This window comes from Aedes albopictus, chromosome 1 (assembly GCF_035046485.1).
Source record: "Aedes albopictus strain Foshan chromosome 1, AalbF5, whole genome shotgun sequence".
Classification (NCBI taxonomy): domain Eukaryota; kingdom Metazoa; phylum Arthropoda; class Insecta; order Diptera; family Culicidae; genus Aedes; species Aedes albopictus.
The window spans coordinates 212,855,713-212,874,842 of NC_085136.1; the positions used below are offsets into that span (position 1 = coordinate 212,855,713).

At 41.4% G+C, this 19,130-nt stretch overlaps 1 protein-coding gene across 1 annotated transcript; it reads right to left on the reverse strand.

The window, feature by feature from the left end:
* Positions 1-4,152: 4,152 nt before the first annotated feature.
* LOC109412435 (probable enoyl-CoA hydratase) lies at positions 4,153-15,818 on the reverse strand. The gene is made up of 2 exons (XM_019686074.3): positions 15,549-15,818; positions 4,153-5,123 (listed from the first exon to the last, which is right to left on the reverse strand). The coding sequence occupies exons 1-2, from the start codon at positions 15,643-15,645 to the stop codon at positions 4,225-4,227; spliced, it is 996 nt and encodes a 331-aa protein (XP_019541619.3). The 5' UTR covers positions 15,646-15,818; the 3' UTR covers positions 4,153-4,224.
* Positions 15,819-19,130: the final 3,312 nt, after the last annotated feature.

Consider the following 19,130-nt stretch of genomic DNA (forward strand, 5'->3'; position numbering starts at 1 on the left):
GAAAACTACTCTACGTTGCAGTCAATACAAGGCCTGATATATCCACTGCGGTTTCGTTACTGAGTAGGAAAACAAGCAATCCATCGCAGGCTGATTGGACCGAGCTGAAACGAGTTGTGCGCTACCTCAAAGGAACTAAGGACTTCAAACTACGATTGAGCAGAAATGGTGGACCGAATGCTATTGTAGGATATTCAGATGCGGATTGGGCGGAAAACAGGCAGGATCGCAAGTCAAATAGCGGCTTCATATTCAAGATTAATGGTGGTACAGTCAGCTGGGCATGCCGGAAGCAATCTTGTGTATCATTATCGACTGCTGAGGCTGAGTTCATCGCACTTTCAGAAGCTGTACAAGAAGCAATCTGGCTGAAATCACTTTTGAAGGATCAGAATGAAAAGCAGGAAGTTAGCATACATGAAGATAATCAAAGTTGCTTAAAGATGTTGATCAACGAGAAATTCAGCAATAGAACAAAACATGTGGCTACAAGGTTACATTTCACGCGAGACCAAATCCAGAAAGGTGAGATAAACTGCATCTATTGTCCGACTGAGAATATGGTTGCAGATCTATTGACGAAACCAAGGACGAAACCATAGAGATAAGTGACATTTCAACACACGTACACTAGCGCAAATTTTTCCTCACACAAAAGTGCACGCCGATTGAAAGGCTATTCAGATTGCATATATTGTGGATTTACCGGCTACTTGTATTCTACCGGTTACTTGAGTAGCCGTTACAAAGTAGCCGTTTTCATATAAAAATCAACTTGATTGTCAAAAAATGAATGTCGCTGAATAGCTAGTGGCAACGAGGAATAGCGCATACAATAAAAATGTTTAAAAACATTTTTAAGTTACTCTTTTTATAAAACGGCTACTTTGGAGGCCATACTGAAGCGACCGGTAGAATACAAGTAGCCGGTAAATCCACAATACAAATATTACCCAATCGAATTGGGTAAAACGGGTAAATAATGATAAAACCAACGTCCGGGGCAAGAGTGCAAATATTTTCCTCGCAGTTTCACAACTACATCTACAAAAAAGGCACGCATACATTTGAACGTGATTACCTCTATTGGCAAGGATGAGAATGAGGAAGTTAGCAGAAATGGCCGGACCAAGGGCCGGACTGACCGCTACCATCTAGGGGGAGTGTTCAAGACGGAAACCGATCATAGTAGTCAAAGATTTAGCGAATAAGAAGACTTCATTACACTGTCATTCTGTTACTATTACACACTGAATAAAGACGTTAAAACATTAAGTCCCACTGTTACTAATTAACACCATTATTGTTAAATACCTACTATATGAATCGTGGTGGTATGAAGAGTCTAATAATCAAATGTTATCCCGCCGCAAACCGTTTTCTTACTAAGGTTGATCAGCTCATGAGTTTACTACAACTATAGCTCTGACTTTCGGTGAATCTAATTCTACTCAAACTAGGAGAGAGTAAGGAAAGTAACGAAAGAATTACATATCTGGATAGAATCGCAAGCGATCCACGAGAGAACAGAGAGCTAACAACAACACAATCACAACGAAGATATTCTTGTCTTACGTCCTGATCTTGAACGACAAGAGATCAGTAGTTAGATAATGTCTACAATACAAATGCTAGATACGAATAAAAAAGATCGTGGTTGTGATCTATTTTATGTGATTCGTCGCCGATTTTAAATCAATGCTAATTGTTTGTAGGAAATTGATAATGTTATTATAACATAATGAGTAGATGATTTGCTTCGGTTTTCCGAGATATGTGCTCGTTGTTAGGGACAACGAGAAGAAACGGTCGTAGTAATCGGGAACCATCTAGAAAGGGAGAATTGGCTAAGACGTGGTGACATAAAGACGCTGTTTCAGAGCGCAAGTAATTGAAGAAATAGTTATTTTCTGTAAATAATCTGATCGTGGTTTATTGAATCTTACTTTGGATTCGAGCTAGACCCTACAACCTGGCGACGAGGATAAACTTAGGTAAGCTAAAAAAACAAAGTTGGAACGAAAAGCGAAAAAAAAATGTGCCTGGGCTGGGAGAGTCCACTGAAAGAAGTTGCTTAAATGCGTTGTAATAACTGAAAATGTTCAGTAAACCCCGGACCGGGAGGGTCCACTTTGAGGAAATGCTTAAATGCGGTTACAGAACTGAAAGAATTCAGTAAATCCCGGACCGGGAGGGTCCACTATGAGAAGTTGCTTAAATGCAGTGTAAAAGTCCCGGGCTGGGAGAGTCCACTGTGGTGATTCGCTTAAATGCGGTAATTACTGAAGGAATTCAGTAAATCCCGGACCGGGAGGGTCCACTATGTGAAATAAAATGCTTAAATGCGATGTAATAACTAAAAGAGGCAGTACAACCCGGACCGGGAGGGTCCAATCAAGTTGAAAAAAAAATGCATGTTGGCAGCGCCTGGGCTGGGAGAGTCCACTTACTTGAAGGCTCAAAGAAAACGGACCGGGAGGATCCACTGATTTGCTGCATGTTGGTAGAGCCTAAACTGGGAGAGTTCACTTAACCCTCGAGCGATCGCGCTGTTGTATTTTGTACAACACGATGAAAAAAAATCTCGTTTTTTGTACTCGGCATTAGCGTGGTGTTGACGGTGGTTGCCAATCGCGCGAGTTTAGGGAAGGTTAAAATCGTATTGAATTATGTTGAATTTGAAGCATAATTGTCAAGAACTGGGAGAATTCAAAAAAACAATGAAAATGGAAGGAAACGTTTGTTTACGAAAGCGTCTTTTGTTTGCAGTGGTTTGAAGTGGTGCAGTATGTTGCCTAGGACACCATTGTACTACGTGCCTACTATGATGGAATTTAAAGCTCAAATTCAAATGTGATCTAATGCACTGTAGCTATTTATGAGTGATCTGGAATATGCAGACTGTTATTGATTGGTAATGCTCAGTCAGTCAGCATTCGTGGGTTGTTGCTCGCGATTCGCGTAAATGTGAAAGATATGAATTTTAATTTTACTTATTATAGCATTCAAGGGCTGTATGCGATCTTCGCAATATATGGATTTTAGAATGTTCTAAGAACTGAAACAATCATCCATATCAGCCAGCTTACAGAAAAGTGGTAAGGTAGACAGAGATGAACGTTCCACTCACAATAGCTTAAACATCAGAGGTTGGACTGAAGTATGACAATTTAATTCGAAAAAAAAACTGCTACATGAGAAAAAAAGAAAAGAAATTCGGGGAGCACTATGATTCAAACGAAAGCGGAAATGGAATGAATGAAGGAAGAAAACCAGATTACACATTAAATATAAATACAGATTTTTCCAATGAGAAATGCATTGTAACGCGAATAGAAAGAAGTATCGGATGAATCAGGGAAGCAGTATAGAAACAATATAAGTTACCTCAAACTAGCTACATGGGCAAATCAGGGCAACAGTATAAAGAAGTTTGTGAAATACGGGTAGGGGGTAGACTTGTTTGCAATTCGCGGAGAAAATGACCAGCCCTACAATACTGTAGATAGATCGTACTGGAAATAAAATACCAATAATCAGAACGAGATTTTGTTACGAAGCGTTTTACAATAAATACTTCAGGGGTATTCACTAAACAGATTAAATAACTGCGTAAGCCATGATTATCTGATTATTGAAATGTTTCATGAAAATTCTCTTGAAATAATAATGCCTTGGCGATTGCGACGTTTAATCAGTTTAATCAGTTTACGCTGTTGAGTGAATCTCCTATTTATTTTACACTTATGGAATAAAAAAGCAAAAGAAGGATTGTAGGAAATTGATAATGTTATTATAACATAATGAGTAGATGATTTGCTTCGGTGTTCCGAGACATGTGCTCGTTGTTAGGGACAACGAGAAGAAACGGTCGTAGTAATCGGGAACCATCTAGAAAGGGAGAATTGGCTAAGACGTGGTGACATAAAGACGCTGTTTCAGAGCGCAAGTAATTGAAGAAATAGTTATTTTCTGTAAATAATCTGATCGTGGTTTATTGAATCTTACTTTGGATTCGAGCTAGACCCTACATTGTTCAATGGCCGAATTTTCCCTGCTGACTATACAGTTACCATGCAATAGAAAGAGGGAATTTCTAGTTGTGGGATCAGGGAGTTCATGGTGATATGTTATCTAAGATTATCTGAGAAATTATTCAGTTGAAACAATTAAAATGTATATTTACATTCACATACAAAACAAGACTCACCACTCTTCATCCCTTCACATTTTGGACTTCGGCTTCGGCATCTCATTTATCTCATGGGCTATTTCCTGCAATTCCCAATCTGGAAGGGACTTCTTTTTGATATCATGGAACTTGCCACCTTTTCCAACACCTTGCTTGAACTGCTCAGCTCCATAGACAGCCTCCTTCAAAAGCTCCTCGCTTGCCGTCAGCAGTTCGAACTCCATTGCGTCCTCTAGCGATTTGGCTTGGTAGGTGGCGTAGTACATCGAATTCCTGTCGTGGTTCAAGCACATCTGAGGATACTTTGCTATGCTCATCGCCAGGTTATACGCTTGACCCAAACCAGTTCCCACTGCGACAACCCGATTAACCAGCCCAATATCCAACGCTTCTTTGGCGCGAACCCCTCGACCCGTCAGAACCAAATCCATGGCACGAGAAATACCAATCAGTGCCGGTAGCCGAACGCTTCCTCCGTCGACGAGCGGAACACCGAACCGTCGATTGTAGAAACCCATCACGGCCAGCTCTTCCATGACTCGCAAATCGCACATCAAAGCCAGTTCCATGCCACCAGCTACACAGTATCCGGTTATTGCACAAATCATAGGCTTCTTGAAGTTGCGCCGAGTGGGTCCCATAACGCCACCTCTCTGCAGAATGACGGATTGTGGTTTCACATCTGGGTTGGCCAGCTCCGAAAGATCGTATCCGGAACAGAATGAACCACCGAGTCCATGGAGAATTCCCACTGAGGCCGTCGAGTCCTGCTCGAAGGCTTCAATGGCTGCCGTCAGCTGCCGACCCATTTCAGAATCGATCGCATTCCGTATGTGTGGTTTGTTCAGCCCGATCATGGTAATGTTACCCTCCTTCTCCACCAGGATGGACGGTTCATCTGTCTTTGTTGTGTTTGATTGATCTGTTGCAGCTGTGAGGAAAGGATGGAAATTTATTTTAGTGTTGTTAATGAATTACCCCATTTGGCAAAACGTTGTTTGGCACAATAGTCAGCCAAGTCTGCATTACTGCCGTGAATCGCAAGTCAGTCCCATCTGTAAAAAGTAGGCATTGAGAAAATGAACTCGAAACTTTTCAAATTTGATTTCTACGATAATCGTGAAATTTTCACAAACGTGAAAACATAACTGTGAAAAATATAAAACTGGGTATAATAGTGTTCGGTTTTGTATAGCAGGGTTCACAAGTTCGTAATGGGATTGACTTGCGGTTACTTTTCATTATGGGACAATCTAATTTGGTGTTGCTTTTTGATTCTACTGCACAAACTAGATCTTTTTATTCACGCAGCTGAAAGATCATCCAAAGAAAGATCAAAACTTCCATTAACTCAATTTTGTCCAAAAGGCAGATGGAACTGACTTGCGATTCACGGCAGATTATGTCAAATGGAGTATTTTCTTGTTAACGGAGATGTTGATCAATCGATCTAAACTACATATCATGTTTAACATTGACACCCCAAAAAAAAAAAAATATTCATTTTTGCTAAAACCCCTAAAATGATTACTCTACCGGTGAATTTTTCCCATCTATAAATAAAAGGCCATGAGGAAGGGGATTCGAAGGTCCTCGAACTTGTTTTATAAATGTGTGAAAGCTGCCCGCGAGGTGAGAAGGCGGATTGCGGCTGCGAATTGGGCATTTTTCGGTCTGCTAAACCAACTGAAGTCCCTTCTTCAGGTCGCTTTAAACGGCCATGAATCGTGGACGTTGAGAGAAGTTGATCGGAGAGTTTTTGGAGTCTTCGAACGTAAAGCGCTGTAAACAATATACAGCGATGATAAACTGGATAACGGCATCGGGCGGCGTCGCATGAACTACGAATTGTACTAACAAGTATAAAAAAAGATGTGATGCGAATAAAACACGGCAGGCTACGGTGGGCTAGGCACGTAGCTTGTATTCCGGAGCAACGACAAAGTTAATTTGTTTTCAGCAGAGAACCAGGAAGGGGTCGTGGGTTTCGTGATTGGCCGCGCACACGTTGACTTTTTGCAGTTGAAATGACTTTAAACGTTCAGGGCGACTGGAAGCGGTTGGCTTAGGACCGAGACAAGTGGAGGCGCTTATTGCTTATTTCGCCGTAGACTCACCGCTACGAGTTGCAGCCAATCAAATATCAAGTAAGTTAAAATTGACTAAAACCAATTGTAAATAAAGTAAATTAGCAAATGTTTTGTTGCAAATAATCAAATTTCTTTGATTAACAGATAGTTATTTATTTAATTACACCGTTCAACACTAAATTTTGTTATGGGATGAGAAAAAAAAGAACAGGAGTTTGGGACCCTAGAAGTGTCATAGTGAAAAAAATTTTGAAAAATTTTGGACCGGGCCTTCACAGTTTAAAACCGAAGTTTGTACGGAGAACTTGAGGTGTTCAATTGATATGTCCATTAGAATGCACTGTGCACTGTTCAAGTCAAACTCGTATATGCGGACGATTTGAAACTTTACCTCGTTGTACGCACGGTGGAGGATTGTCATCAACTCCAAAATCTACTGGATTTATTCGTTAGTTGGTGCCGTCGGAATAACCTGATCGTCAGTATTCCGAAATGTGTTGTGATGACATTTCATCGTAATAAGTGTAGTGTATATAGCGTAGTCAATGAAACTGTGTTTGTAATTTTTCTAGCACTTCATTTCACAGGAAGAGTAGAGGAGGGGAATAATGTAGTGTATATAGCGTAGTCAATGAAACTGTGTTTAAAAATTTCTCAACTTGGGATTTGAACTCGTGATCTCCCAATCACCCGTCGCATGCCTTGCCGACTACGCCATCCTGGCGTAGCTTCTTCTTTCGACGGATTTTGAAACGAACGGACGTGTTCGTGCGGCGCTCTGGTGCTGCGACCAGCGACAGTTTGGCAGCCTTTTGGATTCACGACAATAAGGACCCAATAGTTTTCAACTACCACATAGATGGCACTCTGCTCCGTAGAGTTGATCAAGTGAATGATCTTGGTGTGCTTCTGGACCCGAAGCTGGATTTCCGTCTCCACTATTCATCGGTTATATCCAAAGCGAACCGACAGCTCGGATTTATCTCCAAGATTGCTCGTGACTTCAAGGATCCTCACTGTTTAAAAGAACTGTATTGCTCGCTAGTTCGGCCGATTTTAGAAAACGCTTCTACCTATCGTCTGGTGTCCATATGAGATGACCTGGATCCTTCGCCTCGAACGTGTACAGAAGAGATTTGTCAGGCTGGCATTGCGGAATCTACCATGGCGCGACCCAGTGAATTTGCCTCCATATCCAAACAGGTGTTTGTTGCTCGACTTGGAGACATTGGAGCAAAGAAGAAAAATTCAACAAGCAACATTTGTCGCAAAGCTAGTCAATGGTGAGGTGGATTGCCCGGTATTGCTATCGCAGCTAAACCTTCGTGTCCCGCACCGGTCACTTCGGAATAACAGCCTCTTGCAGCTAAGTTATCATCGCACGGCGTATGGCTACAATGAACCCTTGACAGCGGTAATCCGAGTATTTTCATCAATGGAATCTCTTTTTGAGTTCGGCGAATCTTCCAATACGTTTCGTAATAGAATAAGAAGAAATGTCTAAAGTTTGCTGTTCTATTTTATAATTTCAATGTATAGCTGTTTAGTTTTAATGTATTTTTGTTTTGTTTTGTTTTTACAATTTAACCACATTCATGTAGACTACTTGTCAGATGAATTATAATAAATAAATAAATAAATAAATAAATATATTTAGGCGTTAATCAATAACGAAACTAACCCAAATACCGAAAACGCCTAAAAATATGCACGGCACGATCTGATGCGCATATCAATTGAACATCTCAAGTTCTTCATACAAACTTCGGTTTTAAACTGTGAATATTTTTCAAAAATTCTTTCACTATGACACTTCTTGGTGCTTCTAGGGTCCCAAACCCCTGTTCTTTTTTTTTTCTCATCCCATAACACCAAATTTTGTCGAGCAGTGTTATTACAGTTTTTGCTATTCTCAATTTAGTTGAAAATCGGAGTTTTCGACTAGCGAAGTTGGACGTTTCTCCAAATCCGTGCGTCGGACCTAACTTCGGAAGTGGTGCGCTGTATAGCAAACCTGGTCCGCTATACAGCCCACCACTTCCGAAGTTAGGTCCAATGCACGAATTTGGAGAAAAATCCAACTTCGCTAGTCGAAAATTCCGGGTTTCAACTGCACGTACAATAAAATCGAAAAAATATCGCCAGACCCACAGAATCAGTGCTGAAAATTTCATTTCGTCAAATCTAAATTCAACCACCTACAGCTCATTTTAGAAGCAGAACCTGAGAATATGGTATATGAAAAACTTGTGCGGCTAGACCAGTTCTGCTATAAAGTCACGGAAAACCGCTATTTTTTCGAATATTTAAGGTAAATGTCACGCACTACCTTCGAAAAATGCCAATGATATTCACCGTGGATATCAATTGGCATTTTTCTTAAAAAACATTTACCTTAAATATTCGAAAAATAGCGGGTTTTCCGTGACTTTCTTGCAGAACTGGTCTAGCCGCACAAGTTTTTCATATACCATATTCTCAGGTTCAGCTTCTTAAATGAGCTGTAGGTGATTGAATTTAGATATGACGAAATGAAATTTTCAGCACTGCACAGAATACACCAACGTTTGAACAGCATCCCCATGTAGTTTATCAAATGACCAAAACATATTACCAGTAGAAAACCTGTAATATATTTTGGACACCACCTATTTTAAGCGTTCTAAATGAATTTCAAAAGATTGGCTGTCTAATGGCTCTTTAATAAACATTACTCATTGAAATAAGGCTTTCAAATTTCTTACAATTACTTCAACGATTATGAGATGCATGTTGCATTCCACTGTGAAATTTATGTCCTCTTGCATACCATTGCATTTGTCAAGGGGCTGGACATTCGGCACATTGTGCCCGGCACACATGCCGGCACATCTCGGCATACATGCCGGCACAATCCGGCACACATGGGCACAACATAGAAATCCAACTTTTCGGTTTGGAATCAAACTGTCAACATACTTGCGATTGCTAAAATCCCTTCATACAGATTCTAGACAAGTGTTTTGGGTGGAATTTTGTCGGTAAACACCGACTAGACTAATAACATTCGCCAAAAATAGACAGGATTATAATTAGCGCAAAAACATTTAAAGAAAATATTCCACTGGGCACATTCGGCACACCTCCGGCACACTTCGGCACACCTCCGGCACACACTGAAAAACAACCGGCACAGTTTAAGTACATATTGGCACACGCTCAAAAATCACGGCACAAATGAAGTGTGCTGAATCAATGAGAGTATATTACAGGTGGGGGACGATACTTCGTGTGCGTGAGATCCGTGTCTGGTGCAAAACATGTCACTACTACAAGCAAAGCGAGCTCCCATAAGAACGCGTGTCAAATAGTGACGTCACTATTTGTGTTTACATTTTTCTTTGCTTACTAATACATAGCCATCTCTTCTTCTTCCCCACCTGTAATATACTCTCATTGGTGCTGAATGACCAACCCCTTGGCATTTGCGGTGTTTCAGTGACCCAATTTACATTTTCGATAATTTTGAAGTCAATTCTTAATTGTTAAGCGTATTTTCAAGGTTTTCAACGTAAGTCAATAAAAAAAGGTCTGACTGATTCAATAGTGGTTTCTGCTTTTAGTGGTGTTGCGTGTACGTACACGTTGCATTACACGAACACCACCGACGAACTGACGTGACTCTTGAATCCGGACGATAACCGAAAATATGTAACGGTCGTTTCAAAATGCGAGTGGCCGCAAATGTCAAACTGGTAAGTTTGACGCAACAGTGACATTCAATCCAGCGACCACTTTCATCAGTGCATTTGTAAACAAACATTGCAGCGATTCGGTGCTTTCGATATCGCGATGGGTCGATTTTGTGAAGTTATTTCTTGTTTAAGCAATACTGTGCGAAACTTAGATAAATCCTTTTATAAGTTTCCAGTTAACGACATTGAAAGGCATGTATGCGTTCGTGAATATATAGAAATATTTGCTCATTTTCTTGCTACTTCATTTTACAGATGCAGGTTGTGGGTGAAATTTTGCCGTTCGCCGGATCTCCACAGATTACTTCGGGAATCTGGATATAATGCTCTTCAGAGAAAAATCATCAGCTCGGATCATTTTTCTTCCGAATCCTTACGTGATCCAACACGACGAGATAGAGGGTAAGATAAACACTGCTTCAGATTGATATCTCAAATTGCAAACTTTTCTTTTATTACAGCCTCAAAGTTGGGGCGATTCCATCTTTACTCGTAAATGGCACAACGGAAATCGACTGCCAGTGCCAAGATCGCTTAGCCCAAAATTTGGTGCCAGAAGGTACTCCGCATTACTGTAATGTTGAATACCTGGATCTGGACCGCTGTGATGATGGAGAGGATCAACTGTCGCTCGTGCATCCAGATATTGGGCTATCGATGTCGCATATTCAATCGATGAACTTCCCGATGAACACCATGAACAGCCCGAGAGATGTAGACGCAGATGACATAGTGCTGTGGGAATCCCTAGCGACGGGTACATTTACAAATTCATGCGAAACCAACAATATCACTGGTTTCGGAGAACTATTCGATGGACAGACCATTCGAATGGACGGAAGCAACAAACTATTGCTGGAGCATCCACATTCCGAGGAAAACTGGAACACTGCAGCAGATGGCATTTCCGAGTCCGTCGACGTGCATCAAAAAACGGCCTCAAAAGAAGCAACAATTGTTTCATTGAAAACCTTGTTAAAAATAGAAAGAGAGAAGAAACTGAAACATAAAGAAGAAGTGAAGGAATTGAAAGAAAAACTTCGCGCCAGTGAGAGAAAATGCGATAGGCGGCTCATGATGATAAAATCTCTGCGGAAAAAGATTGCGAGCCTGGACAAAAATCTCAAACAAGTCCGAAAAAAAACCCGACGTGAGCAAATGCTTTTGGCAAACCTTGAGCAAAACCCGGCTATCTGGAATAGCCTGAGTAATGCAACGAAAAAACCAAAAGCAAGGCGGTACAATGCAGAGCTCAGGAAGTTCGCCTTGTCCTCCTATCTATGCGGGCCTCGTGTGTACCGCATGATGAAGAAATCGAAGGTGATTTGCTTGCCAGTCAAAAGGACAATAAAACGTTGGACGAAAGATGTCCATATCGGCCCTGGATTGAATAAAGCCATCCTTGAACAAGTCAAAGCAAACGTTAAAGGATTTACCGAGCAAGAACGTGCAGTAATTTTGGCTATAGACGGCATGAAGGTAAAGCCATCGCTGAGTTACATCGCGAAAAGTGACGAGTTTTTTGGTTTTCCGGACGATGGCCTTGATAGGAAAATTGAAAAAAACGACACTCGATATTTGGCAACAGAAGCGGTTACAGTAATGGTGAAAGGAGTTTTCAGTAATTTCAAGCAGGTAACTTTAGAAAACATACATTAACTTTAAATAAAATTTAAGATTTTGTGAGTTCTACGCATATTTGTCCCATGTACAAAGAGGTTCTTATACAACATGGGACAATCATGCCTACAACAGTGGGCTATATTGATGAGATCATTCACTTGCAAAGAATTACATTCGATTATTATTAAAAACTTCAATCAACTTTTGTAAATGATAAAAGAGGAAACACTTAAAACAAAACAAAAAACTAGTAAGGACGAGCAAATTCCTTTAAATTTTACTATTAATGCTTATCTGCAACCAACTGGAAGTAAAGAACCAGCATTAAACAAAAACTTGCCAAAAATAGAGAAAAAAAACTACAGATTGTAGGCATAATTTTATAATACTTAATTTTGAACTTCCAGGCTTTAGGACATTTCTTAGCCCACAATTCTCTGGGAAGTGAAGAGCAAATGGACATCATTGAACAAACGATTCGAGCTGTAAGAGAAGTTGGATTGGATCCGGTTGCATTGGTGATGGACCAGTTTGGAACTAATCAAAAAATGGTTAAAGAAATCGGAGTTACAAAGAACAAACCATACTTCTCCGTTGATGGTCGTAAAGTGTTTGTGATGTGGGACACACCACACCTTATAAAGAATGCACGTAACATGCTCAAAAAGCACAACGCCGTTTATGAAAACGAAATTGCCAGCTTCGAGGACATTGTTAAACTGTACGAAGTCGATTCAACAGCTAATCCACGATTAGTTCCCAAGCTATCCGAAAGGCATATCAAGGTGCCTCCGTTTTCTCCAATGAATGTCGCGCTGGCCACCAGGACATTGAGTCAAACGGTCGCTGGTGCACTGAGTTATTATGCAGCTTCCGGTGAACTGGAAGAGCGCGTTCAAGAATCTGTTAAATTTATCAGTACTCATGACCATCTTTTCGACACCTTTAACAGCCGCCAAGAAACTTGCACTGAAAAGGTAATGTAACAAAATACATAAATAATGCCTACTGATTTAACATATTTAATATATATTTTTGTACTAAATACAGCCATTCAAAAGTGCACTCAAAGAGCATTCATGCCATTGGGAGTTCTTAGACAATACGAAAGTGTCATTGGAGAAACTGTACTTCACGAATAAAATGTGCTTCAACTTATGTAAGGTAATCAAATGAATGAGTTTCTTAAAATGTGCATACTGTAGTGCAACGAATATTTGATTTTTAGGCACCAGAAGAGTCCCGAGGTCTAACGGCACGACAAAGATGTCCTAACTATGTCCGAGGTTTCATTCATAATATAAATGCATTGAAAATGTTATGGGATGAACTCGTGAAAAGGTTCGGCTGTAAGTTTCTGTGTACAAACAACATATGCCAGGATTGTTTAGAAAATCTCTTTTCGGAAATCCGGCGGCGCTGTGGAAGTAACGACACGCCAGATTGTTTGCAGTTCGGCGCAGCATTCAAATACGCTTGTATTGAAGCTGGTGGCTGCCCTCAAGAAGGATCAAACTGCGAAAGGGATAGTTCAGTGCCATTATTGTCATCAGCCGAACCGGACATAAATGCAAAGACGAAGAAATGTGGCGGAGCTAGACTGTCTCATGCATACAAATTTATCCCTTTGGATTTAACGACCCCAATGGAAGTTCCCGTAAAAGAACTGAATGCACTCATGTATGTAGCAGGAGCAGCCACCCGGAAACTTTATCATGAAAAATGTATAAAAAACTAAAAGCTGATCAAAACGAAAATCTTCCTGATAACGATGCTTACAATTTCTGTAAAGTTAAGCAGTCCGTATATGGTAGGTCTTTTGTATTGCCAAGCAACCAACTGTACCGGATTGGCATTATATGCCACGCAGCTTTTAAGCAAAAGTTTAAAGTATACTTATATCAAAACCATCGCAATGTAAAACAACGTTTGAAGAAACATATCAGCCACCGTCTATTTGAAGCTGACGTGTGTAAAAGATGTTTCGAATTATTGATTGATAAGATTTTTAACACGCTTATTCAGGGTTTTCTAAAGCAATTGAAATCAACAACTACCAAATGTAAAAATAAAACTTTCAAAAGAAAAGGAAAAGCACGTCGCATGTGCTTACCGTTGAAAACTGTATCAGAGTAAGAATGATTTTCGGATAACATCAGATTGTAAAACAAACGCAAAATGAAATGAGAAAATACATACCAGTTTAATAATATTTTGATTCTCAAGCTTTTCAAGAAACATGGTATCAAATGGTCTTATCTGTTGGTTTACTTTCTACGTCCGCCACGTTCCTTGAACTGCAGTTTGACTGCCACACCGCTCAGCAGACAACAGTACACAACGATGTTATGCACTTTGAATAAAACTCCCTCGCAGCAAATCTTCTGCTAGCCGGGTGGCATTCCGCTTTTCGCCTGAAGTTAACTCTTCCGTACGCTAACGGCGTCGCTCAGCTGCCGCTGTATCGAAATGATCCACTGAGTGTCCACTTGCTTTTCTCGGTCAGATTTAGGCACTGCACCTGGATGGTGAAGTACCCTTGGGGGACTACAGGAACGCGCACTCCTCGGCGCAGGACTTCTTGTCGGCGGTCCACCCTTTGGGAGCAGGTTCTCCTCCATCCTGGCCGGAAGCTCCCGGTTCGCCTTCAGGCATGTTAGGGGCCGGTAGTATTTGTCGGACACGATATGGTATTGGTGGAACACTGATAGCTACTGGGAAAGGAGGGGCATCATTGAAGGTGGCCTAATGGGCATTCCCATCTGGCGGTTAATAGGCCGCGACCTTGCCACGACTTGGCCGTTCTATTTGCTACTTGTTAATGTCCTAAATCTGGTTGTTGTCCTGTCGACCACCACGAAGTCCCGTCAACCTGAGCATCAACAATCTGCAATCTGCTCCTTTCTCGGCTTTCCGCCTTCGCTGGCTTGTTCAAGTTAGCACGATAATATCAGTTGCTGCAGCACCATATTTATGCGGCTCTTACCCAGGGCGCTCTCGATCTTCTATTGGGAAAGTAAAATTGTTAATTTGACAAACAAAATCTACAAAATTCCATAAACTTACCGGTCAGATTGCACTACGTTTTCTGGAGTAATGGATTGGTCGGCGAAATTGACGCGAAAATGAAACCTGATTTACAAATGAAAACAATACACGCAGATCGCAAACTAATCAAATGTGGGTAAAATACCTAAAGTATTTTTTTAAATTCGTTGATTTTTAAAAAACGTTTCTGATTTATAGAAACTCAAATAGCTATGTATAATGCATTGGAAAAGCGAAAAAAAATTTTAGTTCAGCAGATTTTTACAAAAATAGTCCACATTTTTATACGATACATGCTAATGATGAGTAAAACAAATATCACTTTTTTTTTAACGATTTTGCATAGTTTTCGATTTGAGTATTTGATATTTAAATGCCAAAGAGCTTCTTTACCAAATTCAATAGATGGAGCTAGTGTACCAACGTATTTTATTTTGAATTTTTGGATGTTTTCTGCGGAGCTACTTGTTCTAGCCACCACGTCAGTTTGTCGGTGCGAACACTACCTGAGTTACTGGTTGAAAATAGTAAACAAAAAACAGCTGTTCCCGGCAAAATCAAATAGGCATATTTTCAACCAGTAGATTTGCATTAGTGTTCGTGACGCCGCGCTGCGAAACCACTATAATCGACATTTAGAAGACTCTGCTCTTAAAAACTCTTCGAAATAAGACATACAGCACCATAATGTCCAAATTATATGTTTTACCCTATGTGTCCACCGGCACTTATGGAATTCAATAGCTTTACTGAGTGGATGTTGCCACCGCATTATCCTATAGGAAACAATAACTCCTAAAATAAAAGGTGCATCTTATGCTGTATCCTAGGCTGTATCTAATGAATCACAAGTTTGCTTACCTTGGGATGGTTCCATGCTGGAACACAGCTGCCTAATAAACCCGGCTCGATGGCGAAACACGGTCATCCTGAGTGGAATGCGCGTCAAGGGCCACATTATCGAAGTGCTACTCGGTCCGGTACAGTTACGAAGTGGAGTGATAACTCGTGATTGGTTCAAAGTTCTTTCTACAGACGATAACAACAAAATTAACACTCAATAATAATAAATCAATCCGAACGAAAGTATTTGCGATGCAGTTGCAAACAAAATAAACAAAGCGCTGTCAAAACAAAACGGGCAACCACCCATCCCAGCGTAGCAAACCAGTGTTGGCAAATCGTCAAAAAATAATGTTTCATATTGAAGAGTACGTGATAAGGGTGATAAGGCACTGCACTGTTTTGATTTTGTAAGGGATTTTGGCGCTTCTTGGCCTTGTTGTTCACAAAGTTTCTGTAGAGTAAAAGCGTAAAAGAGAAGGATTGATTGATTTATTTATCTTTATTATCGAGACTTTCAGCCCAAAGAGAAGGAGAGAATTTCATGCAATGTCATAGATAAGCAAAATATTGTAAATATAATACGAAATATACCGTGACGAATATGTATTCAAATAATTATATGTAAATAGAATCATCCGAATCATTAAATTCAAACGTTATTTTCAAGTTTGTTCTTAAAAAATAAATAAGGTGGGACCTGGTTACACTAACCTTTATCCTCAATTCTGGCGTTCGATTTGAATAGGTCGAATCTACATAGGAATCACAGCAAACATACGACCTATTAAAAGCGAACGCCAAAATTGCTACAATAGCCCAAATAACCAATGCAATCTTGCTTTTGGGTTCGCATTGATCAAATTATTATTTAAAAAATATATATGCAAAGTCTTCCTTTTGTCTGTTTGTCTGTTAACACTGCATCAGAAAAGAAACATGCATTTGGGCACTGTAAACTACATGCTACTGACATGGTTTTCAATTTCCGTTATCGATTACCGGTTACCAGGTTCAAGAATCACCGCTTTCAGGATACTGTTCAGTTTTCCTTCTACAACTCTAGCTGGTCTAGGGACCTTAGGAGAGATTGCCGAGAGGACAACCAGTACGGACATCCTCCAGGTGCCACATCTGCTTCAACTCCTCCGCTTGGTCGTGGTACTTGACAAGATATTATGCCGGAGAACGTTGATTGGACATTATGGTAGCGGTACAACGATGTCGATGAGGGTTAGTTCTGCTTTATGCAACAATTTCCCAGAACCGGGTCAGGCTGGTACAAATCTGTCGACCAAGTTGCGCTTTAAAGCTAGCTTTAAAGCAGCAAGCTTTTGGTGCACAATCTTGGCAACTTCGTTGTGGCGATCGAGGTAAGCTGATCCAGCTTATACTGAACAGCCTGCAACGACATGCTCGACCGTTTCCCTTACTGAATTGCATTTTCTACTGCGGTCCTCTACGTCGTCGTGCAATATGTACCGCCGATAGTTCTTCGTCGCACGCAATTACCCGATCCTGGATGGCTACCATGTAGCCTTCTGTTTTCGAGAAGATGTCACCCCGCACCAGCCACTCGTTCGACGCTGCCTTATAGATGTACTCGAGCTTCAGTTGATGGGGGTGCGTACCATGCAACTCTTTCTGCTTCCACGTTACGATCATCTCGTCTACGGTCTCGATGTCGCAGTTCAGCTGGTAATTCTCCTGCGCTGAATGCAGAGCGCTGTAACCGTGGTCAGCTTCGCACTGTATGGCAGGGATGGGAACACTTACTTTTAAATAGTTACACTCACTTGCTATTTTCTCATCTCAAAAGCGTGTTATCAATAAACGATGAACGACTTTTGCCTTGTGGTTTTGTCTAAAACTTTGCCGAATGGAGTAGGGGTCGCACACAAATCCCAAAGTCGTGAAAGAGCTGTGAATGTGACTCTCCACGAGGTGAGTGTAATTTACATTCACTTCGTGGAGAGTTGCCTTCGCAGTCCCCTCACGACTTCGATATGCGTTGCTCTATTCGGCAAACTTTTGGACAAGGCAAAAGGCAAAAGTCGTCCATACATCGTTTCTTGATTGCACGCTTCTGAGCTGAGAAATCTGCAAGTGAATGTAACTCTTTCCAAAATTCTCATCCTTGCAGTGCGGTACATTTCGTGACGGTTCTGGCTTTCTACGAAATATGCGCGCAACTGCTGGATCTGGGAGACACATAACGCCTGGATATTGGTGACGCCTCTTTATGCTACTGCGCGTGGCAGGATGACTCTATCGATTGACAACTTTGGATGGTGCATGCGGGGCTTGGTGAACGCCATTCGTACTGCTCATTCTAACGCCTCGAGGACAGTCTTAGTCCACTTTCCCACCCTAAAGCTGTTGTAGGCCAACAGAGGCACAGCAAACGTGCTGATCACCTTGTTCACCCTGTTGCCGGATGACAGAAAGCTTCTCAGTACACAGTTAACTCGATAGAAGAACTTGCCCTACAGTTCCTTCTTGATCGCTGCGTGGCAAATAATTATGAGTTGCAGGAAATTGAGCTATTTGTACGCTTCTCCTTCAACCATATTCCGAATCTCCTCCTGTTCATTGACGCGGAAACAGCTGGCGTCCACTACTTGACTTCGGCGAAGATGGACTGACCGACATTTGTCAATTCCAAACTCCATCCGGATGTCGTTGCTGAACACCGTCACAAGCTGCAACAGTTGATGTAGCCTTTGTACTGAATCCGGAAACAGCTTCAGGTCGTCCATAAAGAAGGTGTGGATTATTGTTGTACTCCTTCCCCCACTTTTCAGTTGGTAGCCATAGGGCTATAGTTGCATTGGTTGAGTGCTCTGCTGAGGGGGTTCATCGCAAGGCAGAAGCATAGCGGACTAAAGGTATCGCCTTGAAATATTGTCGGGCCGCCACCAAACCGGACTTCGCACAATCAGGTCGCGACGCGACCCAACTCGCGACGTTTTTTAATCATGTCAAAAGTAGTGCGCATCCTTCCCGTTGTTGTCAGCAACACAGCGCACTAGATGCGAATCAGTTGCGACACTTGTGGACCAAGAAAATGGCAATTTTTGATTGAATGTCGGTCTTGATTCCAACCGGATAGACAATATCCCCCTTATGGTGCTGAGAATTCTAGACCGCAACACAGCTGTTCCGTCGGTAATTTGTAGGAACGTGTTCCACATCTCCATCGCGTGTTGCATCAGTCTCTACCGTCTACCCGAGGTCTACCTTGTACAACTGCAGTATCTTAAGAAGGTACGAGCACCGACGAACCGACGTGACAGCTAGAACAAATAAATTCAAATTTGTTGTCCCCGACGCCATGATGAAAAATAGCCGAACACTACCGCCTCCTCTATAACGATTCGCGTTGTTTTGATAGCATGATTCCAAACCCCCGTATATTCATATAGGATGAGGTTCGTGTCTGCGCTGATTTGACAGAAGCGTTCGCTCGCTTCGCTGGTCGACCGTTAAATTTAGGGGGGACAGTTTTGAATCACCACTGTCACGTCGGTTCGTCGGTGGTACGAGTGCGGTACTGATTCGTACGCCTTCGTGTAATCGATGTACGCCCTGCTCTGATTC

Coding starts and splice junctions, on each gene's coding strand:
- LOC109412435 (XM_019686074.3), bottom strand. CDS start 15,645: ATGTGGCCCTTGACGCGCATTCCACTCAGGATGACCGTGTTTCGCCAT. Junction 5,124..15,548: donor CAGCATGGAACCATCCCAAG/GTAAGCAAACTT, acceptor CTTTCCTCACAG/CTGCAACAGATCAATCAAAC.